At 54.6% G+C, this 16995-nt stretch overlaps 7 protein-coding genes across 7 annotated transcripts; 5 read left to right on the top strand and 2 right to left on the bottom strand.

Moving 5' to 3' along the window:
* Positions 1-357: 357 nt before the first annotated feature.
* On the top strand, positions 358-2232 carry CGCS363_v001403 (uncharacterized protein; the record flags this gene model as incomplete). Its single annotated transcript, XM_036633252.1, has 2 exons — positions 358-1232; positions 1272-2232. 2 exons carry the CDS (start codon positions 358-360, stop codon positions 2230-2232), a joined length of 1836 nt encoding a protein of 611 aa, XP_036502197.1.
* A 1922-nt stretch (positions 2233-4154) lies between these two features.
* CGCS363_v001402 (Secondary metabolism regulator LAE1) lies at positions 4155-5652 on the bottom strand (the record flags this gene model as incomplete). Its single annotated transcript, XM_036633251.1, has 9 exons — positions 4155-4209; positions 4257-4676; positions 4760-4897; positions 4966-5003; positions 5082-5236; positions 5286-5327; positions 5382-5472; positions 5526-5555; positions 5605-5652. 9 exons carry the CDS (start codon positions 5650-5652, stop codon positions 4155-4157), a joined length of 1017 nt encoding a protein of 338 aa, XP_036502198.1.
* Positions 5653-7241: 1589 nt separating this feature from the next.
* On the top strand, positions 7242-9005 carry pno (Pyridoxine 4-oxidase; the record flags this gene model as incomplete). The annotated part of the gene is made up of 3 exons (XM_036633250.1): positions 7242-7545; positions 7578-8766; positions 8819-9005. 3 exons carry the CDS (start codon positions 7242-7244, stop codon positions 9003-9005), a joined length of 1680 nt encoding a protein of 559 aa, XP_036502839.1.
* Positions 9006-9536: 531 nt separating this feature from the next.
* On the top strand, positions 9537-10100 carry CGCS363_v001400 (uncharacterized protein; the record flags this gene model as incomplete). Its single annotated transcript, XM_036633249.1, has 1 exon — positions 9537-10100. One exon carries the CDS (start codon positions 9537-9539, stop codon positions 10098-10100), a length of 564 nt encoding a protein of 187 aa, XP_036502196.1.
* Positions 10101-10879: 779 nt separating this feature from the next.
* On the bottom strand, positions 10880-12341 carry opsB-1 (putative aspartic-type endopeptidase opsB; the record flags this gene model as incomplete). The annotated part of the gene is made up of 2 exons (XM_036633248.1): positions 10880-12094; positions 12150-12341. The coding sequence occupies 2 exons, from the start codon at positions 12339-12341 to the stop codon at positions 10880-10882; spliced, it is 1407 nt and encodes a 468-aa protein (XP_036502236.1).
* Positions 12342-15541: 3200 nt separating this feature from the next.
* Positions 15542-15938, top strand: CGCS363_v001398 (uncharacterized protein; the record flags this gene model as incomplete). Its single annotated transcript, XM_036633247.1, has 2 exons — positions 15542-15758; positions 15829-15938. 2 exons carry the CDS (start codon positions 15542-15544, stop codon positions 15936-15938), a joined length of 327 nt encoding a protein of 108 aa, XP_036502237.1.
* Positions 15939-16256: 318 nt separating this feature from the next.
* On the top strand, positions 16257-16936 carry VMA3 (V-type proton ATPase 16 kDa proteolipid subunit; the record flags this gene model as incomplete). Its single annotated transcript, XM_036633246.1, has 4 exons — positions 16257-16291; positions 16351-16363; positions 16422-16743; positions 16794-16936. The coding sequence occupies 4 exons, from the start codon at positions 16257-16259 to the stop codon at positions 16934-16936; spliced, it is 513 nt and encodes a 170-aa protein (XP_036502230.1).
* Positions 16937-16995: the final 59 nt, after the last annotated feature.

Below are 16995 nucleotides of genomic sequence, written 5' to 3'. Positions count from 1 at the left end.
GAACATGTTTCGTGGTTCGACAAGCTACGTCGCCCCCCGCACGCAACCATGCATCTCGCAGGCGCAAGAGTCTCTATACCAAGAATCCTCCGCACCGGCACCCGAAGAGGAAACATTTCCTATTTGGGAATTGCCGCCAGTCATTATGCACGACGTTGTCCATCTCCACGATAGGGCAACCCCATTGGAGAAGCATACGTGATTCTCTAAGTGGACAGACAACTCATTCGGAAGTGATGCCATAAGAAGTTGTCTGTATCCATCATGTTAGACGATGTTGAAGGAGGTCGGCCCTGAAGGGCTGCAGAGTTTCAGTAGCCGTCAATTGCATATCTCTTTGCAATGTTTGTTACCAACATGGACCACTTCAACGCCACTGTCCACAATGGGAATCTTGTCTCAACGCGGAGGGGGCTCCAAGTCTCCAGGTCGAAACACCAGGGAACCCAGTTCATCAATACGTCCGCGGCTTCGGGCTCAAGCCACGAGGAACCTACCGCTTCAGACCCCTCGCGACCACTGGACCAGAAATACAAGTTCTTGAGCCAACCAAAGGAGCCCCGCAGAAGCGTGTCAAAACGCGGCAATAGTTCTCACAACTCGTCGGATGATGAAAAGTACCGGGTGCGCAAAGCCAGGGCATCAAAGAAAGCCCAAGAGCCCGGCTTCGTCATGGAGACCTCGGCACAGCAGGGGACCGTCGAGGCTGCCATTTTTGACGACACATGGCGAATTCCCCGGAGCCCCATCCCATGGCTAGCCTCGTGGATGGGAAATCTTTCCGAGAGGGAGAAGTGTCTCGTGCAACTCTACCTCAAGCTGGCCCCGACGAAGATGTATCCGTGCGAGCAGATTCTTGAATACAACCCGGTTCGAGGCTCTGCTTTCATCGAAAGAATCAAGTCCAGCGAGACGAGCCTTAACGCCGTGCTCATGACGGCCTGCTACGCGGAGATGTTTTCACAGGGCGAATGGTCATCTCCAGAATTGCTGTACCACGTCTCCAAGGTGTGTAGCCTGGTTAATGACAGGCTTTCAGACCGCACCAAGAGAGATTTCGACCAAGGGATGCTTGAATGTGTTGCTCAGTTAGCCATCACGGGTTGGAACGTGGGAAGATATGATCATTGGAAGGTTCACATGCAGGGTCTTAAGCACATGATCGAACTAGAGGGGGGGATGAAGAGGGAATGGAACTACCTCCTCAACATGATACGAAGGCAAGTTACCCTGTGTGAATAGTTGACGTTTTGCTGACCTTTTCGATGCAGGGCTGATGTTAAAGGGGCCGTCTACCTGGGCCTCTTACCGTACCTTGATTATCCCAGGTTCTTCAATGCAACTACGGATGCACTGCCGGATCATGTTCGCACGAGAATTGTCAATGAAATGTCCAACATTCTCTACCAGTGTGGGCTTCAGTCATACCTCATCAATGCCATGATATCAACAGCTCTGTTCGCCGGCGTGCTGCGCCTGGCGTTCGCGAGCCCCAACCGGGAAGTTCTTCTCAACCCAGAAGCCTTTATTGAAGAATGGCTTTGGTGTGAGTACCAGCTTGTTCTGTACGGCGGGGCACTCCGCGAGGATTGCCTCAACGACTCTCTGGGGGAGCTCGACGAGCTCACCGTCGCCGCCGACCTCGGGAACTCCGAAGCCGTCGCCGCGGCCATGGTGCGCAGTCTATACACTACGAAACCGGTTCCCTCCCCAGCGGAGAATCTTCTCGAGCCGGTGCTGCGCACGGCTGCGATTGTATACCTTGAGACGATTGTACCAGACGAGCCGCGCAATCCGATGGTTTACTCCGTGCCCCTGAACCTCCTCTCAGCGTCGGTGCACAAGTTGACGCAAAAGTTACAAGAACGGCAGTCTAGAGAAGCAGATGACGGCGAAGGTGATTTCGACGACGGTTTGCCGTCCATGGAGGCCCTGAGGCCGGTCATGATATGGGCATGTCTGGTGGGGTCCGTCATGTCCAAGCTCTGCGAGATGGATCTGGTCACAATGGGCATCCTCTTTGATCGAGGCTACTATGGGCAGTGTCTCTCCCTCGTCATCGGGCCCGAGCCCGAGCATGTCGATCGCCTCACCGAGAAGGACCTTGCTTTGTGCAAACTCCTGGACGCGAGAGGTCTGCGAATCCGGCAGCAAGACGAGCGTGCTCTTCTCAGGGCTCTGCTGAGGGAGCATGCATACGGATGCCCTCTGTTAGACTTGGCGTATGTGTAACGGACTTGACGTGACATTGGCGGCAAAAGGGACACCACACCAGTTATTTGGTCACGGACTTGGTATGGCGTCAAGGGTTAGGGCGATGGTGGGCGCATTGGTTAGGCGCAAAGGCATTGTTACACAGGCATCTTCGGACTTTGAAATTGAACACTCGAGCACATGCAAAGGGTACACCTCCCGAGCCATGATCCTCGGAATATCCAGGGACCGACCGGCCTAGATGCCTTGCTCGAACGGTCCCGTGTGCGGTGCAGTGTGTGGAATACGTGCCGCATCCTGGCAGAACGGCCATGCAGGAGGGCTGCATGCCACCTGGTCCTCACTGCGGGCCCGCGACCCGTCCTCACGTCAGGAACTTTTCTTTCCCGTCGTTCTTGGGCCAATGGGAGATGCACAACGCCGCTTATCAAAAGTTCTGCTGGCCAATTACCTAGGTACGTCTTCATGTTCGAAATGTCGCTGCCTTGAGCTCGGTGGTGCTTTTGCTATGCTTGTCGTGTGCGCGCGCTCATGTTGTCATCATCATCATCATTAAGAAAGAGAAAGAGAGCCCGGCAGAGGCTCCGCCCGCTGCAACGTTACCCATCGTATGAGAATGACTGGAGGAATAGTGGCATTAGCATGTATGAAGGCGAAAGCGAGCTCGTAGTTGGCAGGACTATCGTAGAGAGGTCGATGGTGTCGGAGACTCCCAATTGGGCGTTCGAACGAAACATTATCGAATCAAGAGACTTGCATCTCACCAAACCCCAACGGAACCCCATTTATGCACTAGACCTGTACCATAAGATCATCGTTTGGGTGAGTTTAGAGGTACATGGTGTGATGAGTCGAATCCGGGCCCGAGGGCCCGGCTGAGTGGGTCTGACAAACCCGAGAAACGGCGGACCAATCCCGAACCCTCGGACTTTTTGTGGAATTAGGGGGCCGAGTGGCCTCAGATCATCCAAAACGCTGTTCCGCCTGATACTCCAGCAGCTACGTCCGGCAGAATATGTTAGAAGAAGGAGCCTGGAATAATGCCCGTTGGAACAAACGACCTGTCATGGTTCCTTTGCGCTGCGACAATTTGGTGTGACCGTCGATCTGCGCCGCGGGGTCTCTCTGTCGAGTTAAACGCGCGTCTGTGGCCTGGCCCCCATATATGCTGTGTTACACAACGCTTCACACCATCACGCATGCGCGTTCCCCAGCACAGCTGACAGCGAAGCCGGGAATCGCTTCACCCGTGCATCGGGGGGGTGGGTGCTCTTGGCGTTGCTCCTCGGCGGGTTAGACGTGGCCGGCGAGTTTTCATCTTAAACGGGGGCTTCTTGTTGGTGGAAAGGTTCCCTTGGTGAACTTTACGGGACCGGCATGGCACGCAGTAAGCTCAGTCTCTGCATGCGAGTATGGGCTGTCGTCTGGTTGGGAGTCCAATGGGCCGGCCGAGTCTCCGCCACTGCGAGCGTGATGATTTGGCGTCCGACTCCCGCCGAATTTTCTGGGTATTCTTTGCAGATGCGGAGTTGATTTGGTTGGTGAGGACAGGAACGCTGCTTCGATGTCCAGCAGCCGTTCCAGGGCAGAATCCCTGCTATTACATGGCTCTTCTGGGCAGAAGCATTTCTGGAGAGCAACTCCACTGATAAAGCCAACCAACTTGTAGAAAGTCGATTTCTTTCAACACTTACATCTCTCTGATTACATGCTGGACTGTTGGCGTGATAAGCATGGTCGTATCTTTACCTGAGCTTGCCACTGGCTTCGTGGCCGTACCCCCTGATCTCAAAGGGCAACTGGGTTTGCGATTCACAAGCATATTAACATAGGAAGTATAGGGAGCGTCTTTTATTTTTATATAGAGACCCGATAGTAGAGGTGAGGAGAGTCTTCTCATACGCCAAAGCTGGTGGACCCGAGATCCGTCGTCTTTTGGTTCAAGCAGCAGCAGGTGAAGCAGTGGCTTCCGGCTTGCGGCCAACAACGCAATACCTAAGTCTGTCAGCACGCAATCATTATGAAACAACCTCGACACTGACATTGGCCAGTAAGCGTGAATACTCCTGTCGTTGACGTCCTTGCGCACATCAATGAGGAAGACGCTGACTTCTGCAGGCTTCCAGTCCAGGGCGCGGGTAAATGGCGCCATGGAGAAGGCTTCGAGACCGGATAGAACGTTCTCATTGTTCCAGATCCCCAGCTCCTTGTATTTAGTGTCCTTTGGCCAACTGTTTGACGGCCATTTGTAGACGCTCATGGTAACATCCTCGAAGCCGACTTTAGCCATCAGATCTCTGATCTGAGCAATCTCCACATAAGGGCGCCCTAACTTGACGGAAGCTTCATGAAGGAAGTTTGCCCACTTCAAGAACGCGCTGTCGGCTTTGAGCGTTCCGTCGTCGGAGCGGGGGAAAAGGTCCATCTCCTGCAGTTCGAGGTAACCTCCAGGCTTGATATTGCTAGCACGTTCACAATCGAGTCAGTCTTTGAGCTCAAAGCCTACGTACAGGCAATGGATGGACAGGAATAAGCTGTAGCTCACTTGTAACAGTTTCGCAGATACACCTCCCAGTCGCTAATGCTCGAAGTCATAAGCCGACTATGGATGTACTCGAAGGGCCGGGACCATATCCACTCCTCTTCAATGTCGTCGACTTCAAATTTAACGTTTGGCGGGACACTAGATTTAGAATGGTCAGTGAATCCCGCACTTTAGAGTTGTAAAGCCCCTTGAGAGATTATACTCACTGGCCGGGCATGATCGGGGACAAATCATTTCCATAGACCTGTTCAAAGGCATCTTGTCAGCTGGGGGCGAAGCTACCGCGTAAGATTGATAGCAGGGAGTCGGTAGAAACACCTACGTCAGCCTCGGGGTGCTCGTCTCCAAAATTCAGAGCCCAAATCCCGGTACCCGTTCCTACGTCGAGGACTCGGCCAACAGTGGTACCTTCCTTGCAAGGCGGGGCAACACCAAGTCGGTCATCGAGCGTGAGAAGCCACAGCTGGTGGACCAAGTCTATCCGACTGATCAGCTTTGGTCTCCCTCATTCACAGGACCTATTTACCCATTCTGTCGCTCTCTCGTTCGTCATTGGGAAGATTGTATTCTGGTACAGCTGTCAGAATATGTCAAAATCTCGCTGCCAGAACAGAGAACTTACTTCCATCCTTGTACCGATGGTAAGTGCGGCCATTCTCCACGCGATAATCGAGGAGGGAGCTGCGCAGGCTCGTGCTCGATGAGGCGATGCTCTACGAGATTGCACATAAGCACGAAGGTAGCAGCTTGAGGCTCTCAAACTCACGCTCCCAAGTTCAGATCTACTATCATCATTCTGGAAGCCAATAAGCTTATGAGTTATTGACGGTTGAGAATACAAATACCTCATCGACTGCTAACACCACCTCGGGGTTGAGCTGCGGCTGGGCCATCTTGATCGTTTCACTAAATGTAACGTGTCGCCACGAATAATGACTACTAGTATCCAGTGTTGGAGAAGAGACAACGAAGAATTCATTGAAGAAGACATGGCGGGGTAACTCGGACTTTTAACGAGACGGAACAAGATCCCCAGCGTGCTCTTCTTGGCCTACAGGGGAAGCATGCACCAACAAACACCAACATGCATGAATGCGCTCGCAACGAGACCACTTTTGTGGACCAAGGCCAATGACTGCGAATGAAAACAGAGATGTTTTGGGCAGGTAGAAATATTGCATACTTATCTGCAGACCGTATCGCCAGGCATGCAGTAAGGCTGGCTTTCTGAAGATACCGTTGGTCAGTTTGGGCGCAAAGGGAAGATACAGAACACCAATTGAGAAGACCGAGCACAGCCATCGAGCCCTTTTGGAATTAGAAGTGAGATCATACGTTTCCCCCCCCCCGTGACTTTCTACTGCTTTTTTTTCTCACATCGCACAGTGGCCGTTCTTAGAGTCATCGATCTCATCGTCTGCGATATCACCGCCCCGGACGACGACTTCGAGTAGCTAAGGATCACTTCGATCGGTTGAAATGTGAACTAAATGGCTCCGATTATTCTACATAATGCCCTTTATTACGACGTTAGTTGAAACTGCATGCGGTCATCTTGCTCTTAAAACTACATCTTTTGCGATCGACAATTTGTCAGTTCTCGAGAAACCCCAGGTATGATGCAGAGGCGCTTTCTGAGATCATACTATGCAACGATACCAAGATATGAAATGCGATAAGTTAGACATATGTCAGATCAATGGTTGTCAATACGGAGATTCCCGGCTGTGGAACCACTTTCAAAGTCATGAATCTGGTCAGAAGCCGAGTCTGGTTGTCACAGTAACAAGAGCGAACCAAAGGGGTCAATGAACAAGTCCCCCAACCTCTCTCTTTAAAGAGTGGAAACCCTGCAGGATGTGAAAGTTCTAGGGTCTTGAGAATTACATGGGGCATGGACTACGTGCAATTGAGAAACGCTGCTTTCTTCCCATGATTGATGTATTGCTAAGTAGCAGGCGGCTAAGTTGACAGCTGAAATATCATGAGTTCTTAGATGGGTTTGCAAACACATCAAGACTCAAAACCCGTTTACGACCACCAGTAAACATCATAACGCCTTCAAGATGCTCGCCACTCCAGCGACAGGGGTTCGTTCAGGGGTGAGCCAACGGGATCTGATTTTGGAACTTTGGACCGAGCGACCCACAGCGTGAACTTTGATCATAAATCTGTTCGATAGTTCCTAGATGAGAATGGCGTTCTTTCGTATTTGCGGTGTTCTATGAAGAATCCCAGCCAGGTGGTGCGTTACTTAGCCACGTCGCGCCAAGTCAACGTGATTTGGAGACCCGCTCAGCATCTGGGACTTTGGTTTACAGATCCAATGTTGTCTCGGCGAAGTTTTCTTCTCACCTCCGCCAACTCTTTCGCATTGCGACTTACCGGACTGTTTCCTCTGCTGTGACCCGGTCACTGGATATCAGGTTCATTTCTTTCTAGTAACCAAGTCTTCTGAAGTATTACCCTCCAGCTTGTCAAAATGCTTCCCACGGAAGTCTGGGACTACATTGTCGTCGGCGGTGGCCTCGCCGGCACTGTCGTCTCCAGCCGATTGCTTGCGTTGAATAGCTCAGCCAAAATTCTCGTCATCGAGGCTGGTCAGAGTGCGGCTGGTCGTTCGGACATTCTCTATGTCAACTCCACCAACCTGATCCAGGGTGACTTTGACTGGAACGACCATTCCGTACCGCAACCGCAGCTCGACAACCGCATCATTCAAATGGCTGCCGGCAAAGGTCTCGGCGGTGGTTCCCTGATCAATACCTGCAAGTATCCCAGTTCGAGTGAGCGACATATGTGCTGATCTACTGGACAGGCGGATGGATGCGTGGTGCTCGAGTCGACTATGACGAGTGGGCCGAACTGGTGAACGATTCTCGCTGGAGCTATGAAAGCCAGCTGCCGTACTTTAAACGGACTGAAGAGTACTGGACAAGAGACGTCAATTCCGAACAGCATGGCCATGAAGGTCCCTTGAAGATCGAGGTTCCATCAGTCACTGGTCGTGTGTACCCTCTCCGGGACGCCGTTCTTGACTCGTATGCGTCTGTTGGGATCGAGGCTTTGCCAGGGCTGGATGCCAACGGAGGCACCAACATTGGCGTTGGTGAGATTTCTGAGAACCGTCGTAATGGTGTCCGCCAGATTACTCCCGAATGCTATTCGCTAGACGGCGCAACCGTCATGACAGGCACTTTGGTAGAGAAGGTTCTCATTGATAAGGACGACTTGGGCAATCTTGTTGCAACCGGTGTTCGCCTTGCAAATGGTACCGAGATCCGTGGCAAGCAAGTCATCGCTGCTGCGGGTGCCTATCGCACACCCCAGCTGCTCATGCTCTCTGGTATCGGCCCATCTGATGTTTTAAAGGAGCATGGCATTGAGCAGAAGCTTGATTTGCCGGAGGTTGGGAGGAACTTTGCTGACCATCCCTTCTTCATTGCTAATTGGAGGCTCGCCCCGGAGTATCGCAACACCACCGTTGACTCTGGCAACCCATTGTTCTTCAAGCCGGAATATGGACTTGGACAGCCAAACAACTTTGTTGCCTCGTTCAATGTCGAAGATAAGACTGGCCTCATTGAGGCGATCAGCAGTGAGGAAGGCAAGAAGCCAGATGCCGAGACACACCCTCTGCTCAAGAACGAGAGAACTCTCATGGAGGCTTTCGTGCTGTATGTCAACACCAACCCCAGTCTGCCGTCGAACTACACCTACTTGACAACCGCCAACGTTGGGCTCCTGCCTACCTCCCGCGGTTCCGTCTCCATCGCCTCTCGCGACCCAGAAACGCCTCCTCTGATCAACCCCAACTTCTTCGCTTCCGAGGTTGATCGCTTCGTATGGCGGGACTCGATTCGTCGCATGATCCGCATGATGGTTGGCGGCGAATCGACACTTAGCCGTGGGATCGTCGAAGCCGAAGCGCCTCCCACCGGATTGAAAGCGCTTACAGTGGATTCCACCGATGAGGAGATTGAAGCTCGTATTCGCGCGGCAGTTATGTAAGTGTTCAGACCCTTTCCCTGTGAAGAGAGACTAACTCGGCCCGTGTAGCGGTACTTACCACCCCATGGGAACGTGTGCCATGGGGAAAATTGTCGATAGTGACCTGCGGGTGAAAGGGGTTTCTAACCTGAGCGTTGTGGACGCTTCTGTGTTTCCCACCATCATCACTGCTCACATCCAGGCAGCGGTGTACGCTCTTGCCGAACAAGCGGCAGAAATCATAGCCTCTTCATAGACTACATGCTCAGGGCGGTACGGGTCACGCAGAATTGAAACGTGAATGACTTCATTAGTAATGTTTTGGGCGTGTGAGGTCTCCTCACGATGGCTGCTACATATCGCATGTGGTCGACTTTGGTGACGATACTCTGCTATTCTTGCTCAAGCTGCAACATTACCTGGGTCGCGCAACTTCCAGAAATGTATATCTATGATTTTAGGCGTCGGAAAGGCAGTTACACATGGAGGAGAAACGTCGCGAGGCAACCAACGGTTGCCTGCATAAGATGCGGTTAAAGCCTACCTATGACAAAGAAAGACAGACACCCTTGCGAGTGCACGTCTTCCATATATACCCCTCGGGTTCCATTCAAACGTGGATTGCATCTCTATTTCACCAAACTTTGTGACGAAAATGACGACCATCCAAGACATCGATCCTGATTTTGTCGATTTTATCTACCAGATTCAAATGGACAGACCGCGCAGAGCCTTTCCCAAGCCCATCTACTACTTCGCCTACGGCTCAAATCTATCCACGACCCAAATGGAACAACGCTGCCCATCTTCTCATCCCGTCGGCCTGGCCTTTCTCAGAGACTACACTTTCATCATCAACGGCCGAGGGTACGCCAACGTCGTCCAAAACGGCGCCGACGACGTCGCCAACGATGCGGGCGTCTACGGTGTCGTCTACAAAATTAGCCCCGAAGATGAGGCTTCCCTAGACAGATACGAGGGAGTTCCCTACGCCTACACCAAGGAGTACATGTCGGTCAACTTCGTGAAGCTCGATTGCAGAGAAGCCGGTCGCGGCTTTTTTACCCCGCACGCCGCTACAGACGAAAGCGAAGACGCCGGAGATATTGACGGCAGGAGGATTCTGAAAAGAGACCGTGTGCTAGTCTACATTGACCGAGAGAGAATAAGCCCCGGCCCGCCGAACGCGGAGTACGTTGACCGCATGAGCCGCGGCGTGGAGGAAGCCTCCGCCCGGCTCGGCCTCCCGGAGGCGTACGTGACTGGGACCATCGGGAGGTGGATCCCCGGACTGAAGATCCCGACCGCCTTTGCGGCTGCTGCCGAGCACCTGTCGTCCAGCGCTTCTTGAGCGAGCTGGATAATGAGGGGCCCATGATCGGACGCCTACCCTTCCGGACCGAGGCTCGATTCTGAGAGCTTCAAAGTCAATCCGCTCCCATCGTGACGGCACGACACAGAAAAACCCCCCTTCAGCAGGCCTCGAAGACATGAGGCTCAAACGCATAACACACCTAGAAACATGTTACCTCTTGGCAGAGGATGGGACTAATCTTGGCAGTCGCCGAAAAGGTCAGGGGCAGCCGAGGCCACAGGTCCCAGGGGTGAGCCCTCGACCGAGTCCGACACAGTAGCTGGAACCGGATCCCGTTTGGGACCACCCTTTTTTTAGTGTTTCCCGGGTCGCACGATCAGACGAATGGGAGGAGAACATTGGTCACGAAAACGGTTTAGAGCAGAAACACCACACCAACAGAAATAGAGTCATGATGAACAGGGCCACCATACATCGTGAACTTCAGGCACAAAAAAAGCTTTCTTGGATTAGCCAATCATGTGGCTCTAGGTATCTAAACCGGCACGATATGCCCGTCTTGTCGTCTCATCTCGTCTTCCTCTCTTTTTTTGCTGAATCGTCCTCCATGCCCCTCTCTCCAAAGGAATGAGTGCTGTGCTGTGCTGTGTGATGATGTTTGTGTGACATGCTTGCTTTCCATCCCCCTAATAACGCCTTGCTGATGCTCTCAGCCTTGCTCATGACAGTAGTAGGAAATAAAACGCCGCCGCAATGCATAAAAATGGTGTGTGGTAGTAGAAATCATGAACCCATTACGTTGTTCAAAACGCTTCTCAAAACAAAAGACAGAACCCGGTGGTGAAAGCAGCGCCCGCCGCGAGGAGCGACGCGGTAATGGGTCTGAGGGACGGCACCGCCGCGCTGCTGCTGCCGCCGCCGCGGACGAGGCCGGCGGTGGCGGCGACGGGGTTCGCGACGGCGACGGCGGAGGGGACGGCCTTGCTGCCGGTGCCGATCTCGAGGACGTTGGAGCTCGTGGCGTTGTACTTTGTCTGCGCGAGCGAAACCTCGTTGTTGTCGAGGTCGTAGACGACGTAGGCGGAGCGCAGGAAGGTGTCGCCGAGGACGTTTGTGCCGTCGCCGGCGGGGGCGATGCCGAAGAGGCAGGCCTGGACGCCGTTGGAGAAGGCGATGCGCTTGCCGGTGATGGGGATGAGGTCGAGGACGAGCTCGTTCATGGGCACGGTGATGACGGGGTCGGAGAAGGTGAAGGTCATGTTGCCCGAGTTGGCGGCGGAGCAGGGGATGAAGGCGACGCCCTCGTCCTGCTGGTAGACGGCGCCGACCATGGAGAAGATGGTGGTGACCATGTCGTCGGGGAGGTAGGTCAGGGAGGAGCCCGAGTCGAGGAGCACGGCGAGGGCCATGTCCTCGTTGAGCGTCTTGGAGCCGAGCGTGACCTTGGTGAGGGTGATGAGGAACTCGGAGTAGGCGCTGCCCTGCTTCTGGATCGGGATCGTCTTGAGCTCGCCCTCGTAGTGGTCGGTGTCGACGCCGCCGAAGAGGATGTTGCCGGTGCTGGCCTGGAGGTCGTTGAGGTAGAGGCTGAAGGCGTTGGACTTGATCAGGCCCTCGTCGACCATCTTGGCGGGGAGGTTGTCGTAGGGGTCCTTGCCGGCGCGTCCGACCTGCACCTCGTTGACGCGGTAGCCCACGCCGAGGATGCCCTGCGCCGAGGAGCTCGTGTAGCCGATGCCGAACTGGAAGTCGGTGAGGGTCGACTTGCCGATGGTGAAGGTGTCGGTCGCGTAGTCGCCCGAGGCGCCGGAGCCGTCGACGTAGGAGATGTTGAACCAGCTGCCGACGTACTTGTAGGTCGAGGACGAGTTGGCGGCGTATGTGCCGGAGACGGAGCACGGCGAGCCGGTGCCTGAGCAGAGGCTGGAGCTGGCGGTGTTGACCCAGAGATCGCTGGATCCGGTGTCGAGGTGGAATCTCATCGGTTGCGAGGGTGTTCCGAGGGAACCATTAACAAAGTATAGCGTTTCCTGGGCGGATTGTTAGTTTCCCAAAATGCTTCGCGAAAAAGTCTGATCAACTCACCAAGTTGTCCAAAGTTGCTTGTACTGAACCTCTCCTCCTCAGCATGTCCCTCTTGTTGCGAGTGTACGGTATCGTCTCTCTGTGCAAGTCCAGACCAACCACCTTGGGCGCACCTGCCTCACTCTTCTTCAGAACAAGTCCCTCGGCCGGCAGCAACGAGGCCGCGAGGGCGATTAATGTTGTCGATCTCATCGTGTGTTGGGTATTGTGTAATTCGTATACGGTCTTGTGTTGTTATTGTTGTCGTAGGGCTGATTATGAGAAGTCCCGGGGGCTTGCAGGTCGGCTGGCCTTACAAGCGGGGAGTTGCCGGGGCTGTATATAACAGTTGAGAAAAAGACCGTTGTTGGTTTGCGAGTGGGATTCGTTGCTATGAAGTCATTGACGGCGACGCTAGTGGTAGTAGTGGTAGAAGAAGAAGTAGTGATTGCAAATTGAGCCAGCTGCAATATTCGGCGTTCGGATCGGGCGCGCGGGACCGGCACACGGGGGTGGGGAGAGGATTCGTCACCCACGATGGTGGCGGAGTTGCGTGTGTGATGAATGGAAGACTTCGTGGTTGGGGGCGAACTGGCACCGACCCAAACTAAAGAGTGAAAAGGGCTCTGCACAAACACCACACACAAAATACACACACAACTCAGCACAGCACAATTCGCGGGAACCGTGGGGTGGTTCTTTTCCTCCTTCTTTTCTGGCAGTTCGCGACTCGTGTGAGTGCTGGATGAGTAAGGAGCCCGTTTAAAGTAAAAAGGCGGCCAAGCACAAAGCAATGACGGGAAAAAAAATAAGGGAGTCGTGGTGGTAGGTGCAGGAACATGAGATGCGTCGACGAAGCAGCGGGCTAGCTTCTAAAGTATCAAAAGTCAAAATTCGGGGAGCGTTCTTTGAATAGAAACAGCCCAGCAGCGCTGGGCCATGCGACAAGGCGGGAGCTGACACTGCCAAGTCGCAGCACATTGTCCTAAAGGTCTCACACAGTCGCAGAATTGTCCATCGTCGTCATGCTCGGCGGGGCACTGGACGGTGCGTGGACAGGGTCCGGGGGGGCTGTGTGTTGGGACGAGGCCGGGAATGCCTCTCCATCTTTTCCCTTCCATTGTTGGTGACTTGGTGTCGGGTCCTTACTCCTCGAGTTGTCGTTGTCGTCTGTCAGGGAGAGGGACTGAGCGGAACGCATCCACCTTAGTCACGCTTACACCGGGAACACCACCGCCAGTCAGAAGAAGGGACGTCGATTCCATTGCATATTTGCCCTGTACTGCTGCTGGTGCTGGTGCTGCTGCTGCTGCAAGGCCTGACTCTTGGGAGAAAGAGACGGAGGCCGCTGCATGTCGTGGGACGACGGATGGGCCAGCGAATTGTGCAGAGGGAAACTCAGGAGGGAGGTAGGGGGAAGACCGACAGGCTCGCAAGCTGGGACGACCCCGGCGTCAACCTTCTCGAACAACCACAACTTCACCAGTCGAGCGTGTGTCCCCATTCCCGATGAAGAGGAAAGCTAGCGTGCATGTCAGGCGGAGCAGACGCGTGGCCGTGCTGGGCCTGCACCCGACCGACGCCTGTTCGGCCTGTCGAAGCCGCTGTGAAGTGGGAGGACCACGGGCTGGGCAGGAGGTCGAGTGGTCGACGTTGTTGCGGTTTCCCAATTGCTGCGTGCAGAATTTCTCCCTTCACCTCGTAACCTCGCACTTTCTGTCTGCAGCAGAGCAGCCTGGCAGGTCGCAGACGACGCTGAATGGTCGGTCTGTCTCTCTGTCTCTGTCGGTTGTGCGGGCGGTGCGGACACCAGGTGACAGGGATGGTGAAACAAGACGCACGAGGGGGTTTGACACTGCAAGCAGTCGAAGGACTGCAAGGAGAAGTCTGAAGTGGTGGTGGTGTTCTTCCCCCCCCCTCCCCCTTTCCGAGCGAGGGCAGCATCCTGACACGGCTACGCGGGAACATCAGACACACTCTGGAACCAACGACAACCTGCGCAGAACAACCATGGCCGCTGCTACCTTACCTTACCTGACTGAGCCACAGCACAGCACAGCAGAGCACAACCATTCGTCCGCGGCGAACGCTGTAAACTCCGATGATGTGTCCCAACCCGCTGGAACATGCGTCCAGAGGGGCGCCAATTGACGCCAACCAGACGACCAGACGACCAAACGAACATCTCACTCATCGCTCCGTCCGCGACTGACGACGACGGGGGCGTTCGTTTGACGCAGCCTCTAAAAGTGGTGACACACCGACCGTCCCTTCACCGTCCGCTGTGCCGCCAGAGCCGCAACAGCGTCACCTCTCACTGGTCCCAGAGGCCAGAGGGCCAGCGCAGATCCCGTTCGCGCCGTTCGCGGCTCCGGAGTGTCGGAGACAGTAGTATTCCCATTGGGTTTCTGCGTTGCGTACGAATGCTTTTCGCCCCGGGCCTCCAGCTCCCTCCCTCGAACCTGTCTCACGCGCTCATGGATTGCGCAATGGAAGGGGAAGGATTGTAAGCCTCCCGCTCCCGTAAAAGCTTCATCGGAGCCGACTGAGCCGAACCGCCGCCGCACCCGATGCACTTGGTCCCTCGATGCAGCGATCGCCACGACAATCCGGAGCCACCGAGCCGGTGTGAGCAACCCGCGGCCAGCAGTATTGGAAATAAAAGCGAAAATAAGAAAAGAAAGAGGCAAGCAAGGGCCAAAAGCGGAAGTGGCCCGTCGTCATCCACCTGTTTACCTTCGTCCAAACCCGCCTACCCAAGCTAAGCCCCTCCCATGCCCGATGCCGAGATCCGACGGCCGGGATGTGGCGTCGTCCGGGTCCCCAGAGAGCCCCAAATTCCCGGCGCTAAAGTGTCCAGACAGGAGACAAGACAGCTCACTAATAAAGTGTCGGTGACGACGGAGGCGCGGCATCCTCCTCTTGGCCGCAATCTCTGCTGCCAAATGGGCCTCTCGTGTTTGGCTGTCGTCGTATTTTCATGACTGACAAAATAAAAACAACCTCGGAGTGGGCTGCGTGGAGGAAGAAGAATATTACTTAAAAATGAGGAGATAAATCCACTCTACTAACGGTGCAGACCGCGGCACCGAGATCGTATCGTAACACTGCGATTAAGCATGGTCGCATTTTTGTGCAATGCAAAGCCACCCGAGCCCCCGACTCATACACCCATTCGTTCTTTTCCCGCTCGCAGTTGCTGACCCAGAAAAAAGCTGACCCAGTAGAAAAGAAAAAAAGGCCGAGTTTACGATGGGGTCCTTTTTCCTGCAGGAGATCTCCAGAATTAAAATCCTTCGACCGATTGTGACTGCAACGGCTTTTCTCCCTTTCCCCTTGGCCCGTGCATCGTCGGACTTTGCTCCTATACTGGTGTACCGCGTTCACGTGATGGTCTCCCCTGTTCTTGCCCGATGTCCCTCCCGCTGGGTCCACCCCGTCCGGACAACGACCGCAGGCCCGGATTATCCTGCCCCGCTCCCGAATCGGCCCAACTCCGACTGGCTTACACTCACCACCCTCACAACCATCGTCTTGAACCAATCACCACGTCGTTCCAAGACCTCTTCGCAGCACAAACGACACGTAACGCCACCCGCATATCGCTCGCCCGACGGCTGAGGCTGGCTGATAAGACTCGGGACTGGATTACGCCGTTGCGTATGCGTGCGAGTCGACGCTGCCGAGGTACAACGTACAGTCAGGAGAAGAAACGTAGACATAACCCGAGAGATGAACACCGGAGTAACTATGCTCAGTGCTGAAATCAACACAGAGGTCTTGATAGAAGAAAATATCAACATCTGGTAATCAAGCTGCGAAGATATCGCGGCCTCTTACCTTGTCTGCATGAGCCGTGGTTGGGTGGTCAGCCCGGATCTGTCTCATTGGGCGGCACGCCACCTAAATGATCCTTCCTACATTCAAGGGCAAATGAATGACTGCAAGTCGGACAGCCTTGCGGCGCATGCATCTAGGCAGCCGTGTGACAACCCAGATAGAGAGTCTCACCGTAAGCGTAGATAAAAAGAAGCGGGCCTCAGACATCGTCGTCGTCGTTGTACTGAACTTGATCACTTTCGCTTTCACCAACGAATACCTCGTGATAACCACTTACACCCCGTCAAGATGGACACCATCGACTACGTCGCTCTGGACCTCTGGTACGTCTCCCCCTCACGCACCGCCAAAGATGTCTACGCCGTGCTGACCCCGCTCACAGCCCAGCCTACTCCGTAAGTACCACCCCCCAAACCCACAACGTGACTGATCCCCATGCTCACACCGCACAAGACCTTCTTCGGCGCAATGGGCTGCGCCGTAGCCATCATCTTCTCCGTCTTCGGCGCCGCCTACGGCACGGCCAAGTCCTCCGGCGCCATCTTCCACAGCGGCGTCCTGCGCCCGGACCGCCTGATGCAGAACATCATCTGCCCCATCATGGCCCAGATCCTCTCCATCTACGGCCTCGTCGTCGCCGTCATCATCTCCGGCCGCCTCAACAAGAGAGGCCTGGCCCTGCACAACGGGTTTCTGTTCCTGGCAGCCGGCCTCAGCGTCGGCATGTGCGGTCTCGCGGCGGGCTTTGCGATCGGCGTCATTGGAGACTCGGGAGGTGAGTTTAGTAGTCGCCTACTTTGTCATGTCTGTTAATGAGCCATTCAGTGAGGGCGAGCACGCAACAGCCGCGTCTGTACGTAGGCATGATCCTCATCCTCATCTTTGCCGAGGTTTTGGGTCTTTACGGCACCATCATCGGCATCATGCTTGTATCCAACGCAGTCAACGACTGTCAATTCGGCCCATGAGACAGTTTCTCACTAGGCTTACGAGTAATGGATGGAAATCATGCCGTAAACGACGTGTC

The sequence above is a fragment of the Colletotrichum siamense genome (genome assembly GCF_013390195.1).
Source record: "Colletotrichum siamense strain Cg363 chromosome Unknown KSG_Cg363_contig01, whole genome shotgun sequence".
Taxonomy (NCBI): domain Eukaryota; kingdom Fungi; phylum Ascomycota; class Sordariomycetes; order Glomerellales; family Glomerellaceae; genus Colletotrichum; species Colletotrichum siamense.
This window is presented reverse-complemented; position numbering and strand designations above follow the sequence as displayed.